The 23,098-nt window shown below is 34.3% G+C and overlaps 1 protein-coding gene across 1 annotated transcript in view; it reads left to right on the top strand.

The window, feature by feature from the left end:
* The first annotated feature begins 1,308 nt into the window (after positions 1-1,308).
* Positions 1,309-23,098, top strand: part of LPCAT1 (lysophosphatidylcholine acyltransferase 1) — a 155,101-nt gene continuing 133,311 nt past the window's right edge. Inside the window, exon 1 of the mRNA XM_051969810.1 lies at positions 1,309-1,833. Within this exon, the coding sequence (XP_051825770.1) occupies positions 1,678-1,833 (156 nt within the window). The 5' untranslated portion in view covers positions 1,309-1,677. The remainder of the gene's footprint in view (positions 1,834-23,098) is intronic.

Below are 23,098 nucleotides of genomic sequence, written 5' to 3'. Positions count from 1 at the left end.
ATATTATATATATTTATATAGGAACAATATTTGCATGCATATGTGTGTATGTGTTCATACATACATACATAAATACTTTACCAGAAAAGTGGGAGAGAAATGGTGCTTTGGTCTCACCCTCATAAAAATAAATGAGTCATTAGGATCTTAGGATCAAAGACAGAGCTGGAAGGGATCCCAGAGGCCATCAAGGCAATCCCCTCATTTTACATATGAAGCAACTGAAAACAGTGGAAGTTAAATAACTAACCTAAGATAACATAGGTTGTGTCAGAGATTGAATTTCAACCTAGGTCCTTTAAAGAAGGGTGCTCTTTCCAGAAAGAAATGCGACCGAGAAGGGGATTTAGAGTTCTGGGTATATCTCTGACATATTTTACAATTTAGGTAACATGCATAGAATTTCATAGCAAAGTAACTGATGATGATGATAACATCGCTTGGTCCCTTCCAACATTACAAATATATAAAGAGAAAGAAAAAAATAAGCTTATTACATCACAGAACTTTGTCTTATTTATTTATTGCCTTCAATGACAGCATATAAGTCATTCAATAATTTTTCCGTGAGCTATATTGAAATAGTCAGCTGTAGTTTACAGAACTAGCCAAATATTGATTGCTTGGACTTTAAAAAGAATCACAAGTATTGGCCTCCTCCCATTCCACATTCCGTTTAGGATCATCTCCCTTTGCTGGGGAGCAGCAGTAAGACTGCTACCTCTTTGTTGATACCCCCATCTTCCTGGTGCCGCTCCCAAGTGCAGCACCACACTCTTCCTGGAAGCCACGCAACGTCCTAGCTCTGGAATGCAAGCCCCTCTCCAACCTCTCCATCCCCCATTCCTTTAGACTAAAATGACAACTTAAAGATAATTGGACTACAGCACTCACACACCCCTGCCAAGGGAGGGAGAGAGATCAATCTTCTTCCCAGTTCCCCACTCCCACCCACCCCACCCTGTCCCACAGCAAGAACAACAGAACCCAGACTTTCACGCTCAAGTTCTGCAGTGACCCAGAGCAGGCATGGGAGAGTCCACTTCCCAATCCTTCTCTTCCGAACCCAGTAGGTGAGCAATGTCTTTAGGAACTGGGGGCAGTTGCAGTTGTGTCTTGTGGAGGTATGGGAAACTATCAAAGATCTACTCACCCCATCACAACCCTCCACCCAACACAGACACAGACTCACACGTTGCTCGCGAACACACACGCATACACTCACACACAGCAAAGCAAGCACTCGCCCCCTTTCCTCCCATCTCCCTCCCTTACACGTCACGCAGCCACTTCCCCCTCACGGCGCGTGCGCGGGGCTCGGCTCAACTCAGGCTTGGGAGGCGGAGGCTGGAGCTGCTGCTCCTCGGAGCTCTGAGAGAGGAGAAGCAGTAGCAGCAGCAGCCGCCGCCACCGCCGCCACCGCCGCCACAGCCACTGCAGTCCCGGGCATCCTCCTCCTCTTCCTCTTCCTCTTCCTCTTCTTCCGCCTCCCCAGCGTCTCCTCCCCGCTTCCCTTTCTTGCAGCTGCTCTACTGCCTTCCCTTCCTCACTCAAGCGGGAGCCGCCTTTGGGTCTTCTCCGCTCTGTGTCTTCCTCCCCCCTCCCACCGCCCGGCGGGAACCGGCGGACCCCCGGGGGCAGCGCCCGCTGCTGCTGCTGGGGGGGGGACGGGCTGCGATGAGGTTGGTCCAGAGATGCCGGTCCCCTTCTACCCTCTCCTCCTCCCCTGGGGCGGCGGCGGGGGCGGGGGGCGATGAGAAGCAGGGACTGGCTCCTCCTGGGAAGAACCCCTTCGTTCATGACCTGCGCTTCACCCCGTTACAGAAAGTCCAGGTAGGTACCAGCTGTGGCCACCTTGCCCTCTTCCTTTTGCATCTTTTTCTGGTTTGGGTTTCCCTCTGCCCCATCACTGCTGCCTCCGGCATCTCCCTCCCTCCCATGCCTTTTCTCCCGCCCTCTCTCCTTCCTTTCATCCCTACTCCATTGAGGAGGTGCTGTTGGCTTCTTTCCCTTCTCCATGGCAGCGGAAGCTCCTCGATGCCTCCCCGCCCCCCCTACACTTCGCCTCACTGAGGGGTAGTGGTTGAAGGTATTTAACTCTGTAGCTTCTGGAAACATCCCTTCTTCGCCCCCTCCCCACACCCCACCCCCATTTCTAGAGAGTCATCTTTGCCTCCAGGGTGTATATCCCCTCTTCTGGCGGATGAAGGGAAGTGTATGTTGAAGAAACCTGCATACCTCCGGGGCCCCCTTTTCTTAAGTATATCTTTAGGCATCACTTCAAAACACCCCCCTTGTGGCTTACTTTTTTGCTTGCTTCCTTCCCACCGCAGGGTAAAGGTCTTCTGTATTTAGTGAATAGTGTCTTCTGGTTTTCAGACTCTTACTTCCAAGATCAGGTTGGATGTATGTCTGTTTTCATGTGCAGTTGTCTATGATCATCACATTAGTAGAAAAGAAAAAAGAAATAACTTGTTATTAAGGTTTTTACTGCAAAAGTAATGAGGGTGCTGTGGAACAGGTTTCTTGGTAGAGCCCTTTTCGTGTAAGGACAGCTACTTGGGGTGTTTTAGGTATGTTGGATTAGGAAGACTGAGAATTTTTTGATAGTTTTAAGATTGAGGAGGGGAAAAGCAATCAGAACATAATCCTTTACCGTAATGTGAAGTATAATTAGTATTTTCTGAAAATAATCACATATAATTTGCATTTTTCACCCTCTCCTTAGAAAATGATGTGTAAATATGTTCACTTTGATTTCGGTAATCTGATTGAAGTCAGAATCATTTTTATATCATTTATATTTTCAATACGTGTATTTCTAGCGTGTTGTTGCGAGTGATTTATTTCATTTTTTTGAATGAGGAAAATAAAGATAGGTACCTTTAGGAAGTAATGTAAGAATTATCTTTTTTATTTTTACAATTTTACTGATATCTTTTTCTTTTCACATCTCTGAAATTCCTCCCAGTATCCCCTCTCCCAAAGTGTTAACTATTTAATATTTTATTTCATTCAGTGGGTTCAGACCTTTGTTAGCATTCAGATCATGGTTAGCATTGGTGTTTGTTTCTTTTTTTAAAAAAAATTTTTCAAGAGCTAGAATATATTGAAACTTCAATTTTGGCATCCTGGGAGTATCTTATTACAAGTTTTGTGTTTGTATTTCTTTGAGGTGGCTCAAAAAAAGGCCTTCCTTCTGATTGGACAAAACATATACTTTTAAAGATGAAAGAACTTTAGAAGGCACCAACAGAACTCAGCTTTGTGGGAAAGACATTTCCAACTGTATGAGTGATGTGGAGGAAGGTTACTGCAAATGATTGGTTTTTTCAAAGGCTGCTTTGAGTTGATTTTTGTTAGATTATTTTAAAAGGCTTTTTCAATGGAATATCATGTTTTAGATAGCAAAGTTCAGAAATTCTTCAAAGTTTTGTAAGCATATGTGAATTTTTTTTTCAAAACTTAATTAGATTTTCATGAACAGAAATTTATGCAGTACTTTCTTCTGTGAAATTGGGACTGCTTCATGAATGGTACTATTTTATGGACTATACAGGTACTTCTTTGGAGTGAGGTTAAGGAAAAGAGAATAAGAACCGGAAAGCCCCTCCCTCTCTTTACCTTCCACCTCCTTACTCCCTTTTCCCCCACATACCTCCAATTCTCTCCTGTATATGCATTGGTTTGGGGAAAATGCAGGGAAATCAATAAATTTTCACTGTTCTAAAAGTGAGAGAGCAAAAGAGTAGTCAGTAAAAAGATTCAGATCTCTTTTTCCTCCTGTTGTAAACATTGGAATAACCATTGTTATTCCCATTTGACTGATAGTGTAACTGAACTCCTGAGAGGTTGTTATTCTTTTGGAAAGTTGGGAGATAGTCCATATTTGGGAACAGTATGTAGATGGCTTTTCCCTAAAGATATATTACTTGGTATGGATCAGGTCTAGACAAGCATTAGGGGGGGAAATTGCAGTCCTTGTCTTCAAAGAGTTTACAGTCTGATTATGGGTAGAATAAGGAATGTACACAAATAGCCATAATATAAACTAGAATAAGATTAAGTGTAGGGAAGTCAGTGATTAAGATTCTATGAGTGGATGGCTCATTTCTTTCTGGACTTATTAAGTAAAGTCAAACCCATGTATAATCTCTTCTTAAACTTAGCTAAAGCTTCAGATAATTCATGTCATAGTACAGTATTTCCATATTTTATTGTCTTCTAGATTAAGAAAACTACTTTCTCTTTCTTAGAGCAGTTTACTGCATTGGAAGTAATACTGACCTTGAAGTTGGAAGAGTTGTGTTCTCGTGCTAAATCTCCTACATTGTAGCGTTGTAATCCTTTGCAAAGTCGAATCCACTCAAATTTTCTCATCAGCAAAATACCTTCTGAGATTGTGAGGAAATTGCTTTGTAAATATGTAAAATCTTATGTAACTGGGACCTGCAGCCAAACAGCTGTAAAGCAGAATAGCAGTAAATAGTGAGGGAGTTTGGTTTAAAAGGTAGGAAGACCTGGATTGAAGTTCCACTTGCAACGTATTTGAGAACAGGATCCTGGATCAGTCATTTTACTTCTCAGTGCTCTCGGAAGTTCTCAAAAAAAAAAAAAAAAAAAAACTGAAAAGATAGGTGCTGACCTGGAGTTTTCCTCACCTGAGAGTTACCATTGCCAATAAAATCACAAAATTCCATATATGTGATATAAAACAAGGATTTCCTTTAGTATTCTTTCAGAACTTATTCTCATTTTACAAAATTGTATTGCTTTTTTTGTGTTTTTATGTCACCTTTATTTATTATTTGAGTATATATTCCAACCCTATTCAGTGAGATAAACCTTTTAAACATTAAAAAAAGAAACATTTGAGGGAACAGTTCAGCAAAACTAACATACATCACCTGGGTCCATTACTGTGTGCAATGAGAAACCTTGAATCACCCAAATATTTGTTCGCTCTATCTGTGGGTACTCTAGTAAATAGCGCCATTGAGCTGGCTGTGGATGTTACTGTATTAGGTCTATTTCTTACCCCAGAGTTACCCATCTGTTCTTTAAATACAGATTTAGCCAGGAGCTGAAGCTTTTCTTTGGACTAGAAACAAAACATCAAAAATAATTCAAAAGGGCTATCAAAACCATTTGTAACATTTGAAATAAAATATTGAAAAAGCCTTTTTGACATAAAACATCAATTTTTTTTCCTTACTCCCCCCCCAAAAAAAATGAAGGTAGGAATAAAATTGAATTCTAGGATTTCGGTTAAAATTTCAGAATAAAATGCTATTCTTTTAATTTGATATAGTTGGTATATTTAAGTGATTTTGTCATTAAAACAACCCCTTTTAAAATGGTTATAATCATATTATTTTATTCCAGATTTTCTGTTGAGGAATCTTCATTCTCTTGTTCCTTGCTACTCAGAATACATTTAACATTAAAAGATTAAAGTGTGTTTTCCCAGAAGTGAAAATGTTCTGCCTACAGTGCTTTGAGAGCTGACTACCTAAAGAGATAAGATTCATCTCTTACTGGAGATAAAATATTTTACCTCAAGGAGTGTTTGCTGATATCAACTATTTCCTAGCTCCCCTCCTCCCCCAGATGTACTCTAATCCATAGAAGAGGCTTATTGATGATGATAACGGATAAAGACTACTGTTCTGCCCTACTAACTAAAGGAGATATTGTAGTTATTGTCATATCTTTATAGTACAATATTTTAAATGCAGTGAGGTTAGAACAGGTTGCATAACTACCCTCTAGGGTTTAGATTATAGTAATTGATTTTCTGTAGCAAACAATTAATTCAACACCTTTGGTCTTTTAGTTATCATTCTTAGGATTTCTATTTAGTTAAATATTATCACATAATTGTATGTATCACATTAGAGTTTTTTTTTTTTAAGCATTCATCAACCCTCAATCTGGAATTAAAGTCTGGTACATACTTTTGATAGAGATGTATAAGTTCTTATGTTTTAAAAGAAAATTGATATAAAATTACTACAGGCACTCTTCACTTTATGCAGTAAATATACTACTGAAAGACCATGTTAAGTAATCTTTTTCATAGAATGTTAAGTAAAATTTTTATGTGAATTATTCTGAATTCATCAAAAGAGCAATATCAATTTAAAGCAAACCTGTTCTTGAAAAAAGTAAACTATTTCCTTATTTATTAGTTTTATAAATTCGCGTCCTTTATATGTTGCTTTAAAAAAGTAAATCACTTAAATTAGATTGAATTTAAGATGACAATTTAAACATATTCAAAATAACTTGCATAAATATTAAATACAGTTTTCAAAAAGAAATTTTGATAGGGTCTCAAGCTTTTATTTGTGGAGCAATGATTAGGTACTAGTTATCTTTGTTTTTATTTTATTAGCACAATACTTTTTCATTCCATGCTGGAGAGTATGTGTATCTTAAACATACACATATACAACTTCTTTATAAAGGTAGGCTTGTTTAATTTCATCCTGCTTGGACTAAAAATGTTCTTATTCAGTCATTTTTTATTTATTCAATAATTTTGTCTGATGCTTCATTGAACCCATTTGGGGTTTTCTTAGTTAAGATAACTGAAGTAGTTTGCCATTTCCTTCTTCAGCTCATTTTATAGATGAGGAAACTCAGGAAAACAGGGTCAAGTAACTTAGCTGCATCACACAGCTAGAAAGTGTCTGAGACTGGATTTGAATTCAGGAACATGAAACTTTCCGAGTCCAGGCCCTGCAGTCTATTCACTGTACCACCCAACTCCCCTAGAAGTAGTTCCATTTTAGTCCTTTTGTGGTATACACATATGAACTGCCTCTCAGTACACATGCTTAAGGAAACTTTTTTGGAGAGGTAAAGAAGGTAAAAGTGGATATAAAATGAATTTCCTTAACTTTGTAGATCATTATTCTCCAGCAAAAAGAATGCTTCTCCCCCATGCAAGAAAAAAAAAAAAGATCATAACAAATTTGAAATATTTTTCTTATTAGAATTTTTAAAAAGGGGCAGCAAGGTGGTGCAGTGGGTGGAGCCCCAGCCCTGAAGTCTGGAGCACCTGAGTTCAAATCTGTCCTTAGAGATTTAACACTTTCTGTGTCACCCTGGGCAATTCACTTAACCCCAATTGCCTCAGGGGGGAAAAAGAATATTTAAAAAAAAATTTTTTTAAGATGGATATGAGCAAAAAAAAATTAAAAGGAGGAGAGGGGCAAACCACTGAATAAAGCAGAATGAATTGGGAAGAGTTAGCTAATTCATCCCATTAGAGTACTTTTTTTTTCAGTTAAAGGAAGGAGATTCTGTAATCTTTTCTAATGGTTCTAATTTTGGGGATTTTTTCTTAGCAACTTCATGGGAAGGAAGTTACTATTTCACATATTGTTAAATAACAAATAGTTAAAAAAAAAACGAAGATATTTAAAATCTAAAGAAATACCTTTCTGTTTTGGCAGAACCTTTCAAAACTAAATTTCTTTTTAATAGTGATTCAGGTTTTTAAGTTGAGACCATTGCATTTTACAGATGAGGAAACTGAGGATCAGAGAGGGGAAGTAAATTGGCTAAGGTCATTTAACTGATATATAGCAAAGCTGAATTTAATTTTTTTTATCTTAAACTATAACTTTTGCTTAAAAAATTTTTATTTTTCTCTGTCTTTTCCTACCATAAGCCTATGAAAGGAGTATATATTTGAAAACCCATATTCCCTTAGTGAGTAATTACTTTTTCTTCTTTAAAGTTCTGATTAGTAGTCTAATGATAAAAATGAATGTCCCTTGATCTTCTCTCATACTTTGACTTAAATAAGATAGCCACAACTTTTTTTTAATTTGAAATAATAGCTATTATAACCTTATATATCCTTTGTTAACAACATTATCCTATCAACATTTGCCTAATTCATAAATTTGCATTACTGATGGTATATTGAGCACTGACTTAGGTGCTATAGAAGTCCAGAATTTACATAAGACTGGATCTTTTCAATCATAGGATTAATATTAGCAAGATAAGTATAATAGACAACAATATATCATTCCATTAGAGAGGTTCAAAAAACACTTCTGTAAGAGGTACAAAGGAAACATGATTGATTATATAGGTGGAGAGGATGGAAAGAACTTTATGGGGAGTTTAGAATTTAGGTTAGTTTTTTAAAATAAGAATTTAACCAATTAAAGAGGGAATCTTAGCCGTAGGAAACAGTGAAACAGGCCTAAATTAGGCACAGAGATAGGACAGTATAGGGAATGGGCAAAGGACAAAGAATAGTCCAGTTTTGCTAAAACTGAGTTCCAGGGAAGAAAATAGTATGTATGCAATAACTGGGGAGATAGGATGTCAGATTGTGGAAGTCCCTAGATGCCAGATATAATAGTTTGAATTTTATCCTACAGACAACAGGAAGCAATTAAAGGTTTTTGATAAAAGGAATTATGGGAGAAATAAGAAAAATTGGTCTGTGAAATGAAAGATGGATTGTGGTAGGGAAAGAATAGAGGCAGGAAGACTAGTTAGGAGACTATTTCAGTAGTCTAAGTGAGTGGCGATGGGATAGGAAGAAGTATTTATTAAGTGCCTCTTTGTGCTGGACACTATTAAGTGTTTTACAAATATTATTACATTTGATCATTTTGGTTGAAAGGACAATCAGATTTGCAAAGGGCTAGTTGAGCAGTGTTGGGAATGACTTGTTAAAGATTGGATAGAAGTGAAGGAGAAGAAACATTAAAAATTCACATCTTAGTTTCATCATGTGAGACTGACCTTTATGAAAGAAATAGTGAAATCGGCAGGAGGAACTGTTGGGGACTTCCTGAGGGTAGGCTGAGATGAGAGAGCGGGGAGTGGAGAGAAGGGGAGAGGAAAGAAGAAAAAAATTATATTATGGGCATGTTAAATTTGAGTGTCATGGGGAAAGAATGGATCTAGAATTCTAAAGAAAAGCCAGGGCTAAGAAATAGATTTGGATGTCTTGGGCATAGAGGTGGTTATTGAAACCACTGTGTTAAAAACATTTGATTAAGTGGGAGGACATAAAAGGAAAGATAAGAGAGCTAATCTTGTTTATTTTGTTTGAAAGGGAATATTTTAGTTTAGCCCATAGTTGTGAGATGAGCTATTTACATTTTGAAAATCTCTTCAATATAGATAGATTGATAGAATTGAGCAATGGTTGAGCAACAGAATCTAGGTAAAGAGGCATTCAAAATGATTAATCTGGTTTAATTATTCCCAGTGGATTAAAGGTAGAGGTAATAGAAGGCAGGTACTAAATCTAGAGAATTTGTCAACATCCAGATGATCAATTTGAAAGATTATGTATTTGCCTTTAGTTGTTTCTACTTAGAAATTTCTGTCCAAATGCCATCTGGCTTGCCTGTTTGCAAACAATCCAAGATGAATGGCCAGATTTCTAGAGAAAATCTAAATTTAAGTCTTAGACCAGCCAGATAAAGATAAAAAACTAGCCTGAATTTCAAACACTTCTGAACATGTTCTTATAAAGAAAGAAGAATCTATTGCCATCTATTAGGTTGCAATTAATCAGATTTTTTGAGGTAATGTGAAAAAAATTATTTCTTTTCATTGTTTTAGAAAAATGAGATATATCAATTACTTAAAATGATGTCATAATATGTTTTATAGGAGGTTTCCTTCTTCATTAAAAGTGAGCTTCAAATGGGATAATTGGTGGAATAGATAGAGCTATCTTGAGTTGCTGTTTCCTGAGAGACAAGACATTATTATTCTCTTGGCCTTCAGTGGCCAAGAAGGAAAAGGATCTCAAATAAGTTGAAGCCTAGGGAACAGCCCTTCATTTAGAATCAGAGGACTTGGTTTCATATCTTAACTGTAAACTACTATATATTTAAGCAAATCACTTAACTTGAATTCAGAGGACTTGGTTTCAAATTCTGCCTCTGGTGATTACCTGTGTGCCTCATGCTGTAAAGATTCTGTGTCAAATTTTGGTGCTTGTCTTTTGTAGAATGGACTTCTAAAATATGCTCTTCTAACTAGCATACTTTAGAATATTTTTTAGTTTGGATATTCTTCTTTCCATTTGTAAGCTAGCTCTAAGAAACTCATTGTTGTGGTGGTCACTGTCTGAAGATAAGGAGTAGAAGGAAAAGAGGGAAATTTGTTCTAAAATTTGGGCATCCACAGACCCAGGCAATAACTGGATTAGGAGAAGTTGTAATTGGATGCAGATACGTGAACCCAAGGAACCAAATGAATCTGCTTATCATTCCTGGAAAGTTGATAGGCTTCCAGCCTAGAGGTAGGTAGGTTCTGTGATCAAGGAAATTGGTGAAAGCTAAATATTGAGGGATAGATCCTGTAAACAGGTTCTAAGAGATGTTGCGGATAATGAAAAAGTCTTTTCTTTTCAGGGAAGTCTGTTTCTCTTTTAAAAAATTATTATTGTGAATTTAATTAGCATATGGATATTTCATTTTTATAGCCTTCTCTTAATTATTTAATTGTTAGAAATCTTGGAATTTTAAACATTACAAGTTTCACACATGTTCTATGATTTACGATAGTTTAATATTGAAAAAAAAAATTTTAATTAACCCACATGGCCACTCAATAGATTTTATGTGAATGTATTGAAGGAACTTTAGGAGAATAATTAACAAATTTTATTTAAATTCAACCAACATTTATTATTTACTGTGTGGAAGACACAGGGATATAAAAACAAAAATGAAACAATCTTATCTCCTCAAAATCTGTAAAAGTAATATAAAGTAAGATAAAGTATCTTCAGGACAGAAAGAATGCTAGTGATTAGAAGGTGATCAGAAAAAGCCTGCTCTATATGTTGTTTGGTTCTAAATTCTCCCCTTCTCCAAAGCTTTGACAAATAATTTTGTGCTCTCCTAATTTGTTTATGTATCACCCTTTATGTGTAAATCATACACCTCTTTTGACCTTGTCTTATGAGATGTTCATTTATTCCTTGTTTGTGTTATACTATTTTCCAATTTTCCCAGGAGTTTTTGTCAAATGTTGAATTTCCCCAAAAACTTTGATATATAAAATTATTCATAGGATAACATTTTATATGATTGCACATGTACATGATCTGCATCAGATTACTTACCATCTATGAGAGGTGAGAGAGAGGGGTGAGAGAGAAGGATATAATTTGGAACTCAAAATTTTTTTAAATGTCAAAAATTGTTTTAGCATGTAATTGGGGGCAATAAAACATAACAGTAATAAGAAGAAAAGAAAAGATCTGCTCTAGGAAGAGGAAGTGCCTCATAATTTATACTTTGAAGAAAGCTAGGGATTTTACAAGGCAGAGGTGAAGAGTTAGTGAATTGTAGACATTTGTACAAAGGCAGAGACAAGAGGAACAGTAAACAGGGAATAATGTGAAATAATTCTGCAAAAAAATGTGAAAGCCAGATTGGGGAAGACTTTAGATCCCAGTCTGAGGAGTTTTCACCTAAAAGCAAGAGGGAGTCACTGAAGATTTTTTTAGTAAGACAATAAAATTTGTGTTTTAAGAAGATGGCAGCTATAGGGAGAACAGTCTGAAGGAGAGAGTGACTAAAGATGGGCATTTCAATTAAAATGCTATTGAAGTAGTTTAGGTCAGTGGTGAAGTATACCTGAACTATGGTAGAAGTTGTATGATGAAGGTAATATCGGGACCTCTGAACCTAAGTACTATCAAAGGAAATGGGAAAGTTTGAAGGAGAAATAAATTTAAGGAGAAATATAATGTGAGGACCTTTGGACAGGTTGAATTTAAGTTGCCTACAGGACATCTAGGAGATGTGTAGCAGGCTTCTAGAATTATTAGATTAGAGTTCAAGAGTAAGATTTGGAGCTGAATATGGACTTCAGCGCCAATTGCATAGGGTTGATTGATCCCATTTGAATTCATCAGATCACTAATGTAAAGAAATGAAGAAAACTTAGAACAGATTATTTGGAAATGCTCACACTCATTCAGTCAAAAGAAAATGATGATGTAACTGAGGAGTGGTCAGACAAGGAGAGAATTAAGCAAGGAGAGGTGTTATCGAAGTCCAAAGGAGAGATTACCCAAAAGGAAGAAGCATTCTAACAATACACTATTGAATGCCAAGCCATAGAGAAGTCAGGTAGGTAGCTGCATAAAATGATGCTGCAAAAAGGCCATTATTGGCAATTTCAGAGAGAGTAATTTCAGTTGAATGATTGGGTCATGAGTCTGTTTGCTAAGCAATTTACAAAGTGGAAAGTGAGGAAATGATGGCAACAATTCTAGACTTGCTTTCTATCTTGCTAGACAACCATTCTAGAAGATTGTCTATGGAAGGAAGGAGAAATGGATAATAGTTTGAAGAAATGCCAGATCAAATGAAAGGCTTGTTTGCTTGTTTTAGCATGTAGACCTGGAAGAGACCTGGAACACACACACACACACATACACACATATATATAAAATAGGAATCAATGGTTATGGAAATGTTAAAGATGAGGTAAAGAGAGAACAACTGGGAGAGAGGAGGTGAGATTCTGGAAGATACAAAAGAGATGAAAACTAAAACAAAAGTGGAAGGGGTAGCCTTGGCAATTGAAATTTTAGCAGAGGAGTCAGAGGTAAGAATGGTAGAATGGTGAGAGGTTTTGATTGGGGGAAAAAGTTCTTGAAACAAATGACCTCTATATTCTCAGTAAAGTAGATGATGATAATACTCTCTGATGAGGAGCAGAGAGCAGTTGGAATCATAGGTGTTATAGAAACAAGAAAGTATGGAATAGGTGCTATGGTAAAGAGAGAAAATGGTAAAGTTCATCAGGGAGGGATGAATGGATTGCCTTGTGAGAGACTGGCTAAAATTAGTTATCATTAATTTATTGTGAACCTAGTCAGCATGTTTGCCTGACTTTTTCAAGCAATATTCAATGAAAATAAATGACAGATCATGAAGGGAACCCAGGATAGGAGTAGCAGACTATAAATCCAAAAGAAAAGACACTCGGAGAAAATGGCAATATATATTTGAATTGGTCATGAATAATGTCATAACTGTGAAAGGATCAAAGTGACATTAGAAAGAGAAAGAGAGAGTGGCATAGAAAGGCACTTACTGTGTTGAGTATCATGATGACCTAGGAGAGTAGAGGGAAGGGATGGTGGAAGTTCATAGGTCATGATGATGAAGGATAATTTTAGGAGGAGTGAGGGATAAAGAGAAAATTTTATTCAGAGAGAGGTTTTATGATTCTGAATCATGGAAGCAAAAAAATCATCCTGATGTGTAGCTGAGGTAGAAGGAAAATGGAATTTTGGAAGTTGATGAACCAAGAGACTATAATATCTTGAGAGGACATCATAATTTAGGAGTGAAATTGATAAGCTGGAGAGTCCATAGAGGGGAGAAATTACTGTGGTAAAAGGACTTTAATCTATATAATTTAAAAGTCAGCTGAAAGGATTATCTTCTTTATTGTGGAAAAGAGGAGAGTGAATAAGGACATGATGGTTATCTTCAAGTATTGGGGTGGGGAGGATATTTAAAATTATTTTTTCCAATTAGAAAGCCTTTATTTTTTCTGTCTCCCAACCTTGTCAGCCCCAAATCCCCACTGGAAAGAAAAAAAGAAAAAGTAAACCTTATTTAAAAAGGAGAGAGAAATGGGGCAGCTATGGAGTGCGGTGGATAGAGCAACAGCCCTTAAGTCAGGAGGACCTGAATCCAAATCTGGTCTCAAACACTTAACACTTCCTAGCTGTGTGACCCTGGGCAAGTTACTTAACCCCAATTACTTCAGCCCCCCCCCCCCCCCCCAAAAAAAAAGGTAACAAAAAAGGAGAGAGAAATAAGAGAGAGAAAACAAATTCTCTCATTGTTTATTATAAAAATGAGTAGTATGCTTTGTTATAATCTCTCTGAAATCAATTTTAGTCATTGCTTTTTGACTCTTTCAGAGTTGTTTGCTTTTAAGTTATTATTGTTAATGTATAAATGATTTTCCTGGTTTTCCTCACTTCATTCTGTGTCAATTCATAAGTCTTCCCGGGTTTCTCTGAAACTAATTTTTCCATGAATTTTTTTAGAGGAAAATAATAGTCAATTAAATCATATACCATAATTTTTTCAGTAACTCTCAAATTGATGGGCAACACTACACCCTACCTTATTTCTAGTTCTTTACTGTTACAAAAAGAGAAACTATGTATATTTCTGTACTTACTAGAGCTTTTCTAGATTCTATGACCTCTTTCAGTCATAAGCCCAATAATGATATAGCTTAGCAAAAGAACATGCACAATTTAGTGACTTTGAGGTACAACTCCAAGTTATTTTCTGGCCCATTTCACAACTCTACAGGGCTTCAATATGAATGTTTTGCTGCAGCCCTTTCTACAACAGTTGTCTTCTGTTTTTGTCTTCTTTGTTAGAGTATGAGATAGAACATGTGTGATAGAATATTTAAATATACATTTTTCTAATTATTAGTGATTCAGAGCATTTTTTTTTCCATATTGCTATTGACAACTTGAATCTCTTCCTTAGAAAATGGCCTGATAATATTCTTTAACTATTTACCAATTGGAAATGATTCTTATTTTTATAAATTTGAATAATTTTATAAATTATGGCTTTTAAGTGCTATCTATAAAGATAGTGGCTACTTATTCTTTATTATCATTATTATTAAAAACGACTGACTCCTACTTCTAATTAAAATCTTTAAATTTCTCAAATATTGTGACAGTTTCTATTAGACTTTTGTTGAGGTCGACATTCCATTATATGATGGATTATGAAGATTGTAAAAATATGTGGCCATGATAATCATTTTCAAAAAGTTGCATATACTTGCAGAGACTTCTAATCATTGGAAACTTTTAAAGTTAAACATTATGCCTATTACTTTTTGTTATAATTTATTCTTCTCCAGTTTATTACTTCAATTACTCATACTTTAAAATTGACTTGATATATTTAGAGAATTATTCTCCATTTTAAAAAACAGATTTTTTACTACCAATTCAAGGAGAAATACTAAAACCATAATTGTCACAGTTAGGAACACAATTTTCTTCCCTGACAGTTTCTAAAGATCAGAATAGTTACCACTTAATGTTTTTGTAAGTGTCCCTACTTTTTAAAAGTAGGTCCTGAGTTTGGGTGAATAAACATTCAGAACTATTTCTGTAATGACTGTTAGCCAAAGTATTGTAGTGTGAATGAAGAAATAATGGGAGGGGAGAGGAAATAAATGTTTTGAGTTAAAAATTGGCAGAAGTGAAAAATTTTTAATCTTTGAAAACACCTAACTATACTATTGAAAACTATATAGGAGAGTGATATAAAGAGAGCTGAGAAATGGTTTGTCTCACATCTATACATTATAAGTGGTGATCTATTTGCATAATTTGTAAAACTATTTTATTTTTTTATAAGATCATTTGCCAATTTTAATTGTTTTTAATAGCCTTTCCATATAACCTATTGTAATCAAACAAATCTATTGTAATCAAACAAATTTTGTGTGTAATTCAGTGGATCAATAATTTCTTCAGTGTGAAAAGTCCTTCTTACAATAAAGACTATTTTCAACCCACACCTTCTTAACCTGTTTGACTATTTTTCATGTCTTCTTCAAACTCTTCCTTAAGAGGTCTGCCCAGAATGGTGGGGTTTTCCTCTATGTCTCTTAGAATCAGTGAGGTAACATGAGCTTTCTATCTGTTAACCCTTGCTCATGGTACATCTGTAGCAATCTATCTTTTTTTTCCAGTCATACATGTCTTTGATGTCTTACATATCACTAAAAGTGTATACTTTATAATTTGCTACAAGCCTGTTTATGCCCATTTTGTTTAACTATTGCCTTCTGGGCAATTAGCAATTATTCCTCAGAAATTGTCATATTTAATTATTTGTAGCTGTATAGTATATTCAGCTTGTATTGCCTTTTGTTTAAATAAAATTTGATTTAATTTGGAGTGCCAATAAGAAATTTTAGGATACACTATCTTTTCATCTTGTACAGTATATATTAGCACATAAATTACATTGTGGGGGTCATTTTACTTATGCTTATGACTAACAAGGCAGAGGGAGATGATCCAAGTATTTCATGAAATGATTTTCATTTTAAGGAGCACAATAAAACCAATTCTGCCAGCTCTTTCATTTGCTTTGCCAAAAAGAACCTGTGAACTATCCGTCCATTTAGCTTCAGCTTCTTATAGCTTCCAGTTTTATTTATGTTTAGAATGTCAATATTGATATGATTCTGTTCCTTTAGTAGTATACCAATTTGGTCATTGGAGATGGATCTCACATTTATGGTGCTAGTAATTGTTAGTTTTAAGATAGCCCTAAAACTAATGAGATTCTTAGCAAATGTTTTTCATAGTTTTCAGAAATTATTAGATATGCAAAAATTCAATATAGTTTTAAAAACATATAATGAACTAATATAACCAATGCTCACTGTTTTCCTTTCTTAATCATGTCTTTCTGTTACTTTCCATATTGATCTACGTATAGCTACCTATATATGAGTCAAATCATTATCAAAAAATAAAGATTCTTACGAAAACCTTTAAAGAGTAGGGTATAATAGATGTGTCCTTAAGTTCATTCTTGTTGTTCTTATTTGGTTCTAATAAAAATCATCAAGTTTGAGAATTTCAAGTCACATCAGTAATTGTTCAGTTCAATCCAAACATGAAGGATTGCACAGTAAAACATACCTCTTATTGAGTTCATATGTTTCTATTAAAGATCTCCAGGGGGAAAGTATTTAGTTACCTTTGAAGACAAACCATTCCATCTTTGCACATTTCCAGTTGTTAAATTTTAGAAGTTTTTCGTGACATTTTGCAACTTTTTGCTAGTCTTTGCAACTTTCTATATAATTTTCCATTGTTACTTTTCCTTCTGCTCTATATGGCTAAACAAAATAATTCTAATTCCTTTCTTCAACATGACAGCCAAAAAGAAATGTCATGTACTGGGGAGCCACAGCCAGGATCACACAAGACCTAGCAACCACCACCATTGTTGAAAGAATGGCTTGGGATATGATATACTGGAAGGCAAAGAAGCTAGGATTACAATCATAAATAACCTCCCCAGTAAAAATGAATATAATCCCACAAGAGAAAACGAATATATTTTAAAGGGGTGTGTGTCTGTGTGTGTGTGTGTGTAAACTTTTTGAAGCATTCTTCTTGAAAAGATCAAAGCTGAATACAAAATTTGACTATCGGAGACAAGACTCAGAAGAATAAGGAGGTAAACTTGAAAGAGAAATCATAAGAGATTCTATAAGGTTAAACAATTTACATTTCTATATAGGAATAATATACATATAACTCTAACTTTATTTTAATTGTTCTGGTTTTTTTCCCCTTACATAGAGTGGTTTTTTCCTGATTCCTTGAAGTACTTTGTCCTTAACTTAGGAGCTCTGAATTTTAGATATAATGTACCTGGAGTCTTCATTTTAGAGTTTCTTTCAAGAGGTAACTGGTAACCTCTTTTGATTTTTACTTTGCCTACTGGTCCTAAGTTACCATCTCTTTTTTGAAAAATAAATTAGAGATGCTTTAAAACTATCCAACCAAAATATTAGAAGACAGAATTCAGGTGAAAAGATAATTAAAATAACTGTCATTATGAGTATATTTTTATTTAGTGGTTACTACATAGAGAATATTACAATAGAAATAAGATTTAGTCTCTAGCCTTACTTAAGAAGCTAACTTTTTAAAAATTTACTAACAATAAAAAAAGACAGGAAATTCAAAACACAAGCAAAGAAAACATTCTCAAAAAAGTTTTTTGTTATTTTATTACTTTGTTTTGTTTTGTTTCATCTTGCCTTTTTGCACTGAAGTTAAGGGATTTGGGATCAACAAAGTGATAGAAAGGAAGAATAACCAGAAGTAATTGAATGTGAAAGGAAGGCCAGCCTTTCAATACTTGGATAAGACAGAAAAATAGACAATCTAGGAGGATGCCTTTAATATTATTATCCAATTAGGATTGGCAAAATAATCATTATCTTATATATGTGTCCAATTCTCCAGCTTTGGAGGGTCATATGTGTGTTATGGTATAAAGAGGCCTGGACTGGGAGTCAAGAAATCCAGGTTGACACGGTTACATATAACTCTTTCAAAAAAGCAACAACAGCCAAAAACAAAACAAAAAACCACAACTGAGTTCACAAAACAGGCTTTGCGTTGTTTTAGGGCATGGATGTGATTTATGTGTTAATATCTGCCCATAGAGTTTGGAAAATTTCTCCATTGATTCTAAATTCTTTTATTTTGTGACTTTTCTGAAGACGTCTTCCATGACAGTATTAAACACTTTAGGTGAATAAATCTCCCTATTTTATGTGACTTCAATTTTAACTTTCATGATGTTCAAAAATTTATTTCTAGTTCTCTCATTTAATCTTTTATGTACAGAGGAAGAGTTTTTAAACTGAAATTTTGTCCTATTAGTTTTGGGTATATGCTTTTTAAGTCACAGAGTAGAATCTTATTCTGTTTATTTCTGAGTCAATTTTTATGGGAAATTTGCCTCTTTCTTTCTCATAGTCATCAAAGTTGTGTTCCAGAAAGCCTTTTTAAAAATTGGTAAAAAGCAGTCTTTTCCATTCTTCTGAATCATTATTGGCAATACCTTGAAAAATTAATATTTAATTACTTTTAAAATTGAATTGATAATAGAATTAATTTCTTCTTATAAATTTGCTCAGATACAGATTTTTTTTTTCTGATGATTTACTTAAGTGCTTTTGTCATTTTCTCATATAGTTCTTTGGATTCTGGAATAATAAAGTCTCAATATTGTAGTTCCCTTATTGTTGAAAAGAGTGGAGCACTATAAAAACAATAGCATTTCTGTTTAATTTTTGAATCTTTTTTTTTGTCTTATTAAAAATACTTTCAGTGGTTCTGATTTAGTTTAATCTCAGCATAAATTATCTGCAGACATATTTTCTCCTCAATTTTTCACTATATTGTGCAATAAAAGATTTTCCTATTTTACATTCTCTTCCATATTTCCAAAGGAGCTTATACTGGAAGTCTATATTATCTTTCACTGTTATGTCTCTCCACATAGTAAACACAACGAGTATTTATCAAGTAAGATAGCTTCTTCATTCTTTTGTAAACACTTTTAAATTAGCCAAAACTGTCTGAAGGTAATGGTGCTATGCTGAGCCTGTATCTTTCCTTTTGTCTGTTTTCCATTTTGGAGCATCAACTGCTGGTTTGGATTGCAATTGCTCTAATTGCAGATATCTTTCTCATAATTAACTTTTCTTAATGGATATTTTCTTTTGACTTTACTCTAACCAATATAGGGGTTGACATACTCAATGATTCTAAAATTACTGTTATATTTATAACCAAATATGGTCTCCCCATAAAGACCTAGTCAGTTTATTTTTTTGTGTGTGTGGTGTTATTGGGTTCTCATTAGGTCTAGTGCCTGTTAATTCTCTTCTTAAAAGTTGTTTTTTTTTAATGTTTGAGAAAACTAAAAAAGCAGAAAGAATAATTTCTTTGTATAATTCAATGTATTTTCATGTTGACCTGGCTAAAGTGTGACCTTAATTTAAAAAAAACAAAAACAAAAAACAGTGGTTATTTCATATTTATAAGTAAAATTGCTGTAGATTTAAAATAGTTTTTATTTTACATGCAGTTTCATAGAAATAATCAGATTGTATGAACTTTGAAATTTTAAATTAAATGTTAAAATTATTTTAAAAGTAGTTTTCTTTATTATTATTACTAGCACATGACTTTCAAATTTTCTTTTCATATACTACTCTTGGATAAACAATCTCATTCACTTCTGTGTTTTTTCATGCAGTACTTTTTATTCCTTATATTATCTTATTCACTTTTCTAAACTGTTTCTTTAACATCCTTACAGTACAGTATTTAAAGCATAATATTCTTGGGACAGGAGTCCAGTTTCTCCTAAATTTAAACACTACACTTTTTAAAAATAGAAACATTTATCCTGCATCCAGAGAAAGAAATGATAGGTAGACTTGTATAGAATTATTTGTATATATGTCTGTATATACATATTTATGTCTAATGGTAACCATCTCCAAGGCGTGAGTAAAAAAAGGGAGGAGGGGGAAATCACATGATAATTATATTTTATTTAAAAGGAATAGCAAGTTGATATAATAGATTTGCAATATTTTTTTTTATTATACTATGTTAGAAATTTTGTTTTATTCCATAAATTAAAAATTAAATGAATAAATTTTTTAAAGCATTAACACAAATAATTTTACTTCCTTAATGATTATGTATTAATGCATGCTTAAATCACGTTAGCTTTTTTGATAAATATGTCACATTAAGACATTAGTAACCCACATGTAGTCAAATAGAAAATGAGAATGTGAAAACCAAATTGAATATGATTTATATGAAAAAAGTGAGCCATCTCAATAGAAAAATTTCCCTTTCATCTTGACAATTTTATCCTTAGAAAACACAATATTAATTTTGCATTTGGAATAAAAAAAAACTTTACAATTATAAGATGGGAAAGGAATGGGCAAATAATGACAATAGCCATGATATATTTTTTAAAGTTTGTAAAGTGTTTTACAGATGTTTATTTCATTTGAGCTTCATGACAACCGTATGAATTATATCCCCATTTTACATATGAGAAAACAAGTTGAGAGAGATTGCCATTTGCCTAGAGCCATATAATTAATTCCTGAGGTTAGATTTGAATTCAGATCTTCCTGCTCCAAGTCCAACCTTCTGTAGTGGACTGCAAACTTGATATGCTGATGTGGCAATTAAAAATGGATAGGTTCTTGATTTGCATTGAGCAGAGCAGAGCTTGAAGGAAAAAAGGATAAAATAGTTCTACTGTATTCTGCCCACATCAGACATCAATCATCTGGATTATTGTGTGCAGTTCTGGGCATCATGGTTTAAGAAGAACATGTCCAGAGTAGGTCAACACTGGTAGTCAACAAAGGGCTTCGAGGCCATAATATAGAAGGATTATTTGAAGAAATTGGGTATGTTTAATCTGGTGAAAAGATTAAGTTGAGGAAGTCATCAAAAGATGTCAGAGGAATGTGACAATTATGCTATATTGAAGTACTTGAAGGGATATCATGGAGGCAAAGAAAAAAATGTGTTCTTTTACCTCAAAGGGTAACACTAGGAACAATGAGTGGAAAAACAGAGGTCACTTTATACTGGAGGTCAGTAAAACAGGCCTAAAATTGGAGCTGTCTAAAAGAATAATCATTGCCTCCAACATGTGCTTGTTTCTCCCTTCTTGAAGGTCTTCAAGCAAAGGTTACACAGCAACTTCTTGAATATATCATTGTAGAGATTCTTTGTGTATGGATTGGACTAGATGGCTGCTGTGGCCTTTCCAACTCAGATTCTTCCATTCTGGGAAAATTTTTTCTAAGACATAATAGCTAAGATATTCAAATATCTAAAGTATTTCAAAAACCTGGTTTGGGACATTCACTTTCTTTTTATGTAGATTTCCTCATTTGATGGGTTAGACCAGATGATCTCTGAAGATACTTCCTATTTTCTGGGATACAGTGATTTTAGAAAGTCTATACAAGGCTGTGTTCCCGTAGTTAGAGATTATGAACATGTTACATGAATCAGGAGACTAATAATTTAACTGAGGGAAACAGAATTTAGTCAATAGTTTGGTTAAGCAGTCATTGAGGTTGTCAGTCAAATCTATTCCTCCCAGTTCTCAAAAGATAAACTTCCAGATTAAATGTGACCGGCTCAATGCTTGACTGGACCTAGAAATTACTTTTTTGGATAATAGCTTGGGAAAGCAAGGATCTAGAGCTAAGGTCCTCAGAGAAAAGAACAGAATAAGCCAAGTTAGGGAAAGAATCAGAGAATCTGTAAGAGCTTTGGAAACTTTCTGGAGAGGAAAGAAAAAGGATAGTCAGCTAGAACTTGTTCCCTGTCCCATTTGAAATTTTCTAATTTCCTATAACCTAGAGGCAGCTAGATCTCTCTCTTATATGAAAAAAAATCTTATTTGGTCCAAACGTAGTATTTAGAAGTAGAGAGATTTCAGAGGCCATCTAATTCAATTGTTCCTTTTTATATATGGAAATGGCGCATCAGAAAGATTGAGTGATTTACCTTGGGCTACACAAATAATGTGATGGAATGAGAATTGGAGTCTAGTTCTTTGGATTACACAATTCTGGGCTTGTTATTTGTTAATTTTTTTTCCCATTTCACCCTCTTGTCTTAGCAAATCAGAACTAGAACTCTGATCTTTTCATATGTTTCTTTGGTCTTTCTACTATATTGCCACTACCTCCCTAAGAATAAATTATTTTAAATTTAATATTTAGGAAAGGAAATTATTTTCTCCTGAGCTATATCAAGATTTCCTTGATCTTAGAAATAAAAAGTCCCAATCTGAAAATGATACCAATTGTCATAGCACTACATACTAATTTCTGTGAAAGCAGTACATTCTTCTGTCCAAGGTTTGGGCAAGGTTCTGTCCAAAATATTTGTTTTCAACTGCCACTTAAGAAATGAAAACATTATTTAACATATACTTTAACATATTTAACATATATTGTTCTACCTGCCATCTGGGGGAAGGGAGGGAAGGAGAAGGAGGAGAAAAATTGGAACAAAAGGTTTTGCAATTGTCAATGATGAAAAATTACCCATGCATATATCTTGTAAATAAAAAGCTATTAAAAAAAAGAAATGAAAACATTACAGTTAATGTATTAAGAATTAAAGCAATCTTCTTTAGCAATGTTCTTTCCTCTTCCCCCTTCTATTATGATTAATATTAATTTAACTTAGCTAATATGCCTAATAGATTCCCAATCTATTGCCTTTTTGGAGGGAAATTAAAAGCATAGGAATATTGCTTTAAAAAAAAACAAAACTTTCTATTTGAGCTTGCTGTGAGAGTTCTTTGGTCCTGGGGGAATACCCTTAGGGATTTGTCCTTGAACCTGTCTTATTTAACATTTTTATCAATGACTTGATTGAAGATGAATAATAAATTTGCTAATG

This window comes from Antechinus flavipes, chromosome 1 (genome assembly GCF_016432865.1).
Source record: "Antechinus flavipes isolate AdamAnt ecotype Samford, QLD, Australia chromosome 1, AdamAnt_v2, whole genome shotgun sequence".
In the NCBI taxonomy this organism is placed as follows: domain Eukaryota; kingdom Metazoa; phylum Chordata; class Mammalia; order Dasyuromorphia; family Dasyuridae; genus Antechinus; species Antechinus flavipes.
Note: the sequence above shows the minus strand (reverse complement) of the source record. Positions and strands in the feature narration are given on the sequence as shown.